This window comes from Etheostoma spectabile, chromosome 18 (assembly GCF_008692095.1).
Source record: "Etheostoma spectabile isolate EspeVRDwgs_2016 chromosome 18, UIUC_Espe_1.0, whole genome shotgun sequence".
In the NCBI taxonomy this organism is placed as follows: Eukaryota; Metazoa; Chordata; class Actinopteri; order Perciformes; family Percidae; genus Etheostoma; species Etheostoma spectabile.
Window position 1 is genome coordinate 2,090,511 of NC_045750.1, and position 10,432 is coordinate 2,100,942.

Sequence of the window (10,432 nt, forward strand, 5' to 3'; positions counted from 1 at the left end):
TTGGGATTGGTTTGAAAAAAGAAAAAAATTGGATCTTATCTTCCAAAGGTAAAGAACGAATCAAGCGTACTCGTAACTCAGTAAAACCACCAGATCAAAGATAACGAATGCATGAATCATTTCAAGGAATAAAGCTGTACAATCATTCAATGATATTAGAAAAATGTTTAGCAAACAAACAGCATAGACACATTACATTTGATGTTTCATGTACCTCTTTTTGTTTAAAGGCAGCATTTAAAATCAAATCATGAATCAGATCTGAAAAGGTTCACATCCTTCCCATGTCTCTAAAACCTGTCTGACTCTCAGAGTTGTCTGGACTTGTTGCTGGAGCAGAGAAAGAGTTTGAAGTATGCAAAGTTTGAGGCATGCTGAGTTGAGTGTGAGGCCTAAGGCTAAGTCCTTCTCCTCCTCCCTTAGAATGCAACATTCCAAGAAACCACATTTCATTTTTCCTGCATATGAACACATTGACAGCAACACCACGTCCTACTCCTTGTACGTCTATAAGTACATCTGCCATTAATTCCCAGGGATCCATATCTGCGTACTCCAAGGAGAATCATTTCCTCAGGATATAAAAGGCGGAGCTAAGAGCACAGGGCTGGACTGACAAACTCAAAGAAGCCGTGAACCATTTACTCTGCACACTGAGAGAATCCCTCCAGACCTGATACTGTCTCTCTCAAAACAGGACCTTCCAACCTGAATGACTCTGGATTAAAAGAAAACACACATGAGGATTAAAACGCAAGACATTGAGGAAACTTGTTTGGCAGATTTTTTTCTCCTTCTGTTTTTATCGGGTGAGACTTCATGTGTGACGTGCTTTCCTTGCCTTTTCAGAAATACAGTACTTATGCTCTATATGCAGAGCTTGTAATTCATATTTGCTAATTACCTGGCAAGTGTATTTGACTGTTCAAATGGAAAACGCTACTGCATCTCCCTACCAACTTATTGATGACTGTGATGCCTCAGACACAACACTGTATAAATTCTATGCAGCTGTTATGATTGTGATTTTCATCCTGGCTTTGCCTCTGAACGCATCTGTCCTCCACCTCTTCATATTCAAGCTGAAATTCTGGAAATCCAACTCCAATAACATCTTCCTTTTCAACCTGGTGTTGGCTGATATTCTCCTGATCTTCTGTTTGCCCATAAAGGCATATAATTACATCCAAGGAGAGAGGAGGATTGAGAATGACGCGGTTTGCAAAGCCATGCTCTTCATGTTGTTTTTAAACCGAGGGGGGAGCATTGCCTTTCTGACTGTGATTTCCATTGATCGATATCTTCACGTGGTACACCTTGGTCGAAGGAATCTCCTAAAAGTTCTCAAGAAATCGGGTCTGATCTCGATCCTCATCTGGCTGCTTCTTGTGCCTCTAACCATCCCAACCATGCTCAAAAATTATGATTGCTGCCACAGCCCAAATGAAGATGATACGATAATTAAGGTAATGTTTCCATGCTGAATATGCAATTTGCCCCACCCCTAACAGTTGTTACTGACAGGTTTTCAGCGAGTCCCAAAAAGCTGGTATAATACATTATAATATACTTTATTGCCCCTGGGGGAGGGGGGAATCATTTTGGGCAGAGTGATGCTGCAAACATACAAACAGTGAATAGTAATCTACACACTGATTAAAAAAATAACAGTCAATATACAGAAAACTGTCAATCAATAAATATAGCTGGTGCAATGGTAGCAGGTAAAAAAGGTTTAAAAAAAAGGATCCCACTGCATGAGATTAGTGAGATAAAAAAAGAAAAGAAATGAAAAAAAAAACAAATAATGATTGTCCCATACCATTCAGCTTTATTGGGAAATTATTGGGACCATGTGGCAACCATTGTTAATATTAATGGCCAAAGCATCCGGTTCAGCGGGGTGCTGAAAATGCGGAAGTGCCTTAAACCTGCATTATATCTTAATTCCAGGAGGGGGCAACACATGCAGTTGCAAAATGAGGTCGGTTTCTGTAGAAGTCTGTGAGAAAATGACCCACTTCTCAATTGATTACCTCAGTAAACATTTTCCTAATGAATTTATGGTCTGAATCGCTAGTCTTCTGCAACACAGAATGATGTTCATTTTTTTGAATTACGGTCTTGTTGATTTTAACAATTTGACAGTTTGCTGCCTGTCAATCATGACAGTGGTTTAGCAAAGCTTATCAATTACACGTGAACTTCAACCTAGCAAAGCTAAACTTTACCTCCAATTACGTACGATAGCTTTCAGCAGCAGTTACATCCACATTGCCACTGAATGTGTGTAACGTACAGTGTAAACAGCGTTGCCAACTCTCAGCTAAGTCAGAGTCAGATATCGCCCGACAGTCTATGGCTCCTCCCTCACTCCTTCCTAAAAAAAATCATCACATAAGCAACCAAGATGGGTGCGCCCGTAACGGCAAACTCAACGACTCATAGCAGATCTAACTAATGGGTGACGTCACACATGCTCTGTCCATTAATATCAACAGTCTGCGGTGGCAACACAGTGCGGAGTGAGTATGTTTTGATGTCATCAAATCAAAAGCTGCGCCATTAATGCAATACAGTTCACACAGAATTGGGATTTATTTTGTGTAAGTCAGCATGTTAGCAATAGGAAACTCTAATTTATGTGATCGAGGGGATGAGAGGCCTGATCATTAATGAAGGGTGTCGCTCTATGATGTCCTTCCAGAGAGGACCAAACACGGGGGGTTTATCTCATTCAAAAGCTACACTTTGATAGAGGCGGTTTCGAGAGTTATTTTTGCAGTAACACAGCATTGCTGAAGTTGAGATGTATTAAACTGCATCATAAAAGACAGAGGCACAATTGGAAAATGATAAGTGCATACAGAAATAAAATTATTATTGTCAAAAAATGAGGATATGCAATAATACTGTGTTGGCTACAGTTGAAAAGTGAGATAATCTATACTTAGTACTGTATTCGAATACAATTTGTAGCATACTAGCATATTTCCATTTTATTTTACTACGTTTCTACTCCAAAACCTTTCAAGTGGAATTATTTTTTCTCCACTATGGATTTCAGTTGTCATTACTAGTTACTTTGCAGTTTAAGTTAACAGTACATAAACAAAATAATGAACTAAATTTTGGAAAGTGATTAAACAGCTGTCCGGAGCATTCCCATTATCCAATTTTTAGGAATAGAATGGCCAAACAATCAAGAAATGTGTTGTTGATGAACTGTATATGACAAGTTGATCCTTTTTTCTGATTTAAGGAAGTTGACATTATACGAGAATTCATCTTCTTCACCAAGATTGTCATCCCCTTCGTCATCTTGGTGTACTGCACAGTGCGCATCGTCAACAAGCTCAGGAAACAAACAATCGGGGATACAACCAAGCTGAAGAGAGCAGTCTTCCTGGTAACGTGCGTTATGGTGGTCTTCTCCTTCAGCTTCCTCCCTTGCACGATAGCCAGGATGGTTCTGCTGATTGCCCAGGTCGACAAGTGGCCCGAAAAATACGAGGACAAAGCTGCTGTGGCCTTTGACGGCCTCATGGTCCTCTCCTATATAAACTGTTTGCTGGATCCGCCGGTCTACTGCTTCTCTAGCACCAAGTTTAAAGGCCTTTATCTCTCGACTTATTTCCCATTCCTTATAAAAAAAGTGCCATTGCAAAGCTTAAGGGTAAACACAATACAACGTCCACACAACGATGTTATTGGAAATTAATGGAAAAAGAGGCTGTTTGTCTGTGTGGTCACACATGTCCAACCCAACAGGATTACTACCAGAGACTGACAGTTTGTCCCAAAAAAAGACATACTGACTGAAAGGGTCAAGTGCGCCTTGAAGACAAGAAGTCCAGTTTCAATTGATTCTTCAATAGAAATTATTTAAAGGCACATATGTAAATAGAAAGATCTGGTTTGTGTGTTCATCAGCATTGTGTAAATATACACTGTACAGTAGTAGTGAGGGGGGTGCCCCTCAGCCAAAGTATGCACATCTGTTTTTCTGTTTGTCTTGGACAGGGAGTATTTATGACCATGAGAAATTCCTTTAAAGCGTTAAAATAACAGTAATCTTATTTTTTTCAAATCCATACGAATCTCACACAACCTTTCCATCAACTTCCACGGTTATACAACCATTAGTGTTTAATGGCATCAGAAACTATAACCATGTCACCCGAAAATCTTGTCAAATGTATTTTTCATGAAGCCATAAATGGTAATAAATTTCAAACTAAGGGAACTAAAAAGAAAGAGGTATCAAATACGTGCCTGAGCACTGACTCCAAAATAGACACATATTAGGCCATGGTCAGTCAAAACTCAATCCTAAAAGCCCATGAAGCTGATTCTTAATGTTGAATGATTATTGAATTGTATAACTGTTCATACTTAATGTAGAGCAGTAGTTCCCAAACTTTGGGGGCCAGTGAGTTATAAGGGGAGGCGGGGCGAAGCAAAATATCAATAAATAATGCATGGTTCTAATACACTGCTAGTTTGTAAAAGGACTGCCGGGTTAACGTAAAGCAGACGATGAAACCACACCAAAAACACCAAAAGTACCAAAACAAAGGCAAGAAAATACATTGTGGGTAACACAATTTGATCTAAGGAGCCGACTGTCTATTTTTGAGTCGAATCTGACAGTATCGGTGACTATCCCTTAAAAACAACTGATTGTTGAGTATCTCTCTATCTCTCTCTCTCTCTCTCTCTCTCTCTCTGTGAGGTTAAATCAACTTAAAGTGGCTCTATTGGCATGGGAAACATACGTTTGTATTGCCAAAGCAATTGTGATTTTTTTTTTAAATGATCTAACATCAAGTGTAAACAGAGCTGTGTAACATTGCTCTCTCTCTCTCTCTCTCTCTCTCTCTCTCTCTCTCTCTCTCTCTCTCTCTCTCTCTCTCTCTCTCTCTCTCTCTCTCTCTCTCTCTCTCTCTCTCTCTCTCTCTCTCTCTCCAAAAGGGGGGCCCCTGCAGAAAAGGTTTAGGAACCACTGATGTAGACAGATTGGTTTAATTATATTGTATATATTTTCTAATACTATTGTTCGCCATTATGTTCAAAAACCACTGATTTAAAAGATAATACTTTGACAACTATTAATCCAGAGCACAAAATGACATGCCTCCATAATGTTAAATTCCCCAAACAATACAAATCATGAATCATGCCTTTTTTTAAACCAGACTAAACGATACTTTTACTCAGACTTAAATCACAGAAATCCCACTATGTCTGAATAAATTACCTCACTCACCTTGATGATATCATCAATAGTAATGAGACAGTGAGATAGGGTATGTCTCTTGGTCACTGTCTGGCTATAAATACAGGGCTTACAAATTTTAAGTAATCAACTAGCTGGGGTCCGGTGATTCTAGGTTTAATTCAATGTAAATTTGACTCATCTGTGTGTTAAAAATGCATCATTGTGTACTGTATCATAAAATAAGTCAATGCTTTGTATTCGTCACAACAGTAAAGAGTTAATCACTGTAACAGTATAATGACACTTTCAATTTGTTCTGTGGAACATTATGCAACTTTCTTGTCGAGTTTAATCTATCATGAAATCTACTCAATTTGGGAAAACATCTGGGGGGAAACCCTTGTTGGGTATTATAGATTATCATTGGAGAAAACCCTACAGCTTTGTAATAGATTTAAATGATGTTATTAACGTGGCTACATGATGAAAAACAAGACTATTGCATACTGGTACACACACAACCTATCTGGCTCTGCAAATGTCACATCTTCAAACTGACAAAGTGTTTCTACCAGTATGAGAACTGCAAATATTTACAGAGTAAAGAGAGCAGCACGTGTCCTAAGGTCACATACAGTATGACTACTTTGTCATTCAGTTGTAGAGATTTGACCTGAGCAGCGCTGTATGTTCACAGTATATTTCATGTCTCTGACTTAATTGTTCATTCAACACATATGCTTCATTCATGTTTTTACTTCCACCTTAAAAGGTCCCAATTTGTAAAATGTGATACGTTTTTAATTAAAAAAGCAAGTAAAGGTGAGATATAAATACTGCGAAAGTATCAAAACGCTCAATCCACACAGCCTGTATTCAGAAACTGTGCCTTTAAATGAGCAGTCAGGACTTCTGTACTATTCAGATGTCTCAACCGTCAGCAAGCACAGATGCACAAGACCCGGAAACACTGACCAATCAGAGTAGAACTTGACTTTTTGTGAGGGGTGTTTAAAGAGACAGGAGCTAAAATTGAGCATTTTTCCAAAAAGAGTCACCCTCTATATACAGGCATATTCAGAAGGACAGTGTGAGAAAAAAAATGTGTTTTTTGAACACTAAAGTATGTACAAACCCAAAATACAAGTATGAACCTGAAAATGAGCATGATATGGTCCCTTTAAATGCTAAATGGTGTTTTGTTTAAAATACAAATAGCTAACTTTTGTTGTTATACGATACTTAAAAAGAGTTATAATAATTTCAGGTTTTATGACCTCATAAAAGAGTTTAATAGAAGGGTTTATGGATGCAAACAACTATGGTCCTAATAAGTGTGCCAACAGTTGATTTTTACTATAAGTGTCTCAATAAATGCTTTAAATATATTGCCCTCAACTATCACTCACTTAAGTGAAGTTGTCAGTGTAAATGTTTGTGTAAAGGTTTCATTTTTGTAGCAGAAATGTTTAACAGAGATCATATTCAGAGACTGACAGACACCTTTTATAACTCATTTTTACAGGTGGCAGTGTGCCAAGTACTTGTCTTTGATGTGTTTTTACTACTGCTGTGTTATGTGAATGTATAAATATATTTTTTATCTTTGAGAACATTTCGGCTGGATGATCCTTCGTATTCTTTCCTTCAAATAGCATTGATATAAAACTCCAAATATCTTTAACTGAATGGTTCGATCTCTTGATGGATGTATTTGAAGCTTGATATCCAGGCACACACCTTAGTTGATTAAAGTGCTGCTGTCACACAAACATTTGCATGAATTTCAGGTATGAGTCAACATGCATTTAAGCCATCTTGAAATCTTTGCCCTGGGAACGGAGTGGGAGAGGTTTTGATTAATGGCTCTATAGTATCTGAAAAAAACTGTCTCAGAAACAAGTAGCTAAATTCAGTCTTAAAGCTCCAAAGCTCCCTGGATCATATATGTATGTGTCACTCCAAATGATGAGAAAGAAATAAATGTTTGAAACATATGCGTTTCAGTGGCCAAACAATAAGGTGACTTCAGTAAACTGAAAATGACAGCAGGTTGACCATATGACAAACACATACTAACATTAGTGCATTTAAGCTTAATTATTAGCCTAATCATTACAACTACCTGTTGTTTTGTCACTGTAATTTGTTTCTGCTTGTACAATTTGATTTGATCAAACTACCAGTCATACTTGTAGTTGGTGTGAAAAATATTTATTTGGTTATTGAACTTAATGAACTTCAACAATACACTGGATGTAAAATTGTAATCCGGTGTAGCGATTTCAGTTGAAAATTGCCAGCTTTGATGATTTTTATTTTATAATTCAACACATGCATACACACACAAATTCACACTGGATCTTTATGGCAAAATGCGGGAAAAAAAGCAAAAAAAAAACCTTTTTAAGTGGCTCAAAGTAAAAAAAAAAACCTAAAAAAAAAAAACCCACTTCTGGTCATGAAGCTTATCAGAATTTACATTTATCTTGAAACCGTCTCTGGCATTTTAGAGCACCAATGTGTAGAATTGTTCATGGTAATATTGTGTTTAAATGTTAATAATTTTGGTACATTACATCTATTTGCTTTTTGCCCATTTATTTCAGTTTGCCAGTTTGAGTCTTTTTCAAGTCCCCAAAGATAGAACTTTTCCACTGCTACACATAACAGGACTCTACATGTTAATATAGAATCTGAGTCAGATAAGATCAGTTTTTTGTCTGTGTAACTAGGATGCATATGATTTCGGGAGGCAGTAGCTGGTTCTTACCCTGGCTGAGACATGTGGAGACAGGATGATCCTCAGGCTTCCTTCCATCTGATGGAGGAGGAAATGACACGTTGAAAACTGGGAGCTGTGGCGCCGCACACAAACCCAAGAGATGGAAAGGGATGAGAATGAGAGGAAGCATGTGAGGGGGAAAAAGAAGAGACAGGGAAGACGCTGTTAATAAGCACTGTTTTAGGCCAATATTTAGGAACTCTGCACAACTCTTAATCCTAACCCCCTTTAAAGTATAAATGGCAGGTTTTTCAACATTAATCCAATCATATAAGTGTGAGGAGCTCTCTGAATAACCTCAAATGAATTCCACATATAAATGGATAAAGTATGACATTATACTGCAGTATAAACCATGATGCATTTTCAAAACTAGATCAGATGACACATACACAAAAAATGCACTTTAGCTGATCCAGCACCAGACGCCTCAAAAGAGCTTCTGGCTAAAGTTTTATTATTGGTTAAATCTTTGGTTTGATTGATTTTTAAGGCCACTTGTGGGCAGAATAACGGCTCAATTAGCTGACAGGACACCCAACCCTCACATATTATCACCAACACTTCATTTCTGGCTCTTAAACCTTAACACTGCCTGTCAGCTTGCTGGTGCAGGGCAGGGAGTATACAGCAGGTTTACCACAGCTTGTTCTGGAACAATAAAGTGAGTAAGCAGTAAAACCGTAACAATGAACTAAATTAAGCTATAAAAAACTATATAAAGGGCATTTCTGTTCAAGGGCGGCCACGACACTGCTGAGCTCTGAAAACAATTGTTTCCAATGGCTCGCCCTGCCATTGCGCTGGCCGTTCAGGTTCAACAGCATTTGGTCTGAAAGGCCCTTAAAGCAGCACAGTGGGGGATCCAATTACATTACACATCATCATTAATATGAAATATTTATCAATACAGCTTTAGTGCAATAACGCGGTAAAAAAAGTACAAAAAAACTAATTTTATATTATATTTATTTATTATAATTTCTTTGATTATATGTAAAAGTTAAGATAAAGTAGGTAACTTCACAACAAAACTCAAATTTGACTTTTGTTGTTTGCCACCAAAATGGGTGGATCTGAGTGCACCTTTCTTTCCTTCCAACCTCTCTTTAGTAAAATGGTGAATGTTGAGTGAGTAACCTAGACTTTATTCATCAAATATTCAAAGGAAGCATTTTACCAGTCATAAAGTACCCACCTTATCAGAGCTCACGGCAGTCAACACAGGTAGCATGCCGATCCACCGCAAGGGTACACAGACAGGAAACATCAGACCTTCAACAGAGACTGAGACAGAGATAAAGAATGAATATGACAGAGAAGCAGATCAGGATGTGAAATGAGACGTTCAATATCTAAGAGATCGTGTGCATGTGGAAAGAAATGCAAGAAGAGTCCAAACCACTTCCCAGAAAATGCTTCTTGGAATTTCCACACATAGCGATTATTTTTATTAGAGCGCCTTGCTCTAATTTGGACAAAGTAAACCACTGTCTGTAAGCGTTAGGCATCATTACTTTAAAAAAAGGGGGCTTAAGAATAAAACAAGATGTCTGTGTCAGTGGATTACTACTAAGAGCTGATGCATGAAAAAAAAGCTTCTGCAGGAAATCCTAATAGGAGAAATTAAATTTTAGTTTGTTGGCGGGTAGATGCTTGAAATGAAGAAAAGATAAGTTCTTGTGGGCCTCTTATCTGAACAGAGATAGGCCCCCGACAGGTCTGTGTGCATGTTATGCAGGCACATAATGCAAGATAGAACCTGTATGGTTCTCCTTGCAAGCGTTTCCCATCCTACAAAGCACCTACAGCTCAGGACTATATTGCAATGTAAAGATTTTTACCAATAAAGTTTACAAACTCCTACCCTCAAGGAGGCGTTTTAGAGTAATAACAGCAAATAGAAACATCCATCATCCCCAATGCTGTAAAAGGTGCTAAATAACAATGGGAACCGTACTTTAGAATGTAATGTAGGCTATATTTCTCTATTTATTTACTTATTTATTTTTGTAAATGTAAATCTTGTAATGTCATTTTTTATGAAATGTACTGTCTGTTTTTGTCTGTCTTGCTGTCTTGGATATGTACTGTTTGTAATGTCCTGTTTCTCTTGTATTCTTGTATTTCTGGTGAAACAGAAGAAATATTTTCACATCTGTGGACAATAAAGTTTTTCCTTTTTGTATAAGATCAAAGAGTAGAGATACGTAATTCAATATACAGGCTGAATTTCTCCTTCATTCATTTTTTTGGCACTTCATAACTACAAAAGCAAACAGGAAACCATGGCAGTACCCGTCCCAATGTCCTGTACAGCCACATTCTCCACTGAATGGCACAGATCTGAGCAATGTCAAACTTCAGTGTGAAAGCAGAGTAATTCAATTCAATTTTCAATTCAATTTTATTTATAGTATCAATTC

At 37.7% G+C, this 10,432-nt stretch overlaps 2 protein-coding genes across 6 annotated transcripts in view; one reads left to right on the top strand and one right to left on the bottom strand.

The window, feature by feature from the left end:
- The window catches only part of si:ch211-140l13.3 (uncharacterized), a 34,598-nt gene that overhangs the window by 17,092 nt on the left and 7,074 nt on the right, over positions 1-10,432 (bottom strand). For all 4 annotated transcript variants that reach the window (XR_004336134.1, XM_032542612.1, XM_032542613.1 and 1 more), the window contains exons 4-5: positions 9,205-9,293; positions 7,995-8,079 (exon numbers count right to left, since the gene is read on the bottom strand). Coding sequence is in view for 3 of the 4 variants with exons in the window: in XM_032542612.1 (XP_032398503.1) it covers positions 7,995-8,079; positions 9,205-9,293 (174 nt within the window). In the remaining variant the exon portion in view is untranslated. The remainder of the gene's footprint in view (positions 1-7,994; positions 8,080-9,204; positions 9,294-10,432) is intronic.
- On the top strand, positions 464-5,472 carry gpr31 (G protein-coupled receptor 31). 2 transcript variants are annotated; one of them, XR_004336135.1, is made up of 3 exons: positions 464-1,466; positions 3,263-4,730; positions 5,374-5,472. XR_004336135.1 is itself a non-coding variant. In XM_032542616.1 (2 exons), the coding sequence occupies exons 1-2, from the start codon at positions 930-932 to the stop codon at positions 3,719-3,721; spliced, it is 996 nt and encodes a 331-aa protein (XP_032398507.1). In that variant the 5' UTR covers positions 464-929; the 3' UTR covers positions 3,722-4,803. The 2 variants fall into 2 exon arrangements, 1 of the variants encoding a protein (XP_032398507.1); XM_032542616.1 differs by lacking the exon at positions 5,374-5,472 and having other exon boundaries at positions 3,263-4,803.

Excerpts from the sequence above, each read along its gene's own strand:
- gpr31 (XM_032542616.1), top strand. The coding sequence starts at position 930 with ATGGAAAACGCTACTGCATCTCCCTACCAACTTATTGATGACTGTGAT. Across the intron at positions 1,467-3,262 it reads AAGATGATACGATAATTAAG|GAAGTTGACATTATACGAGA; the intron begins GTAATGTTTCCA and ends TTCTGATTTAAG.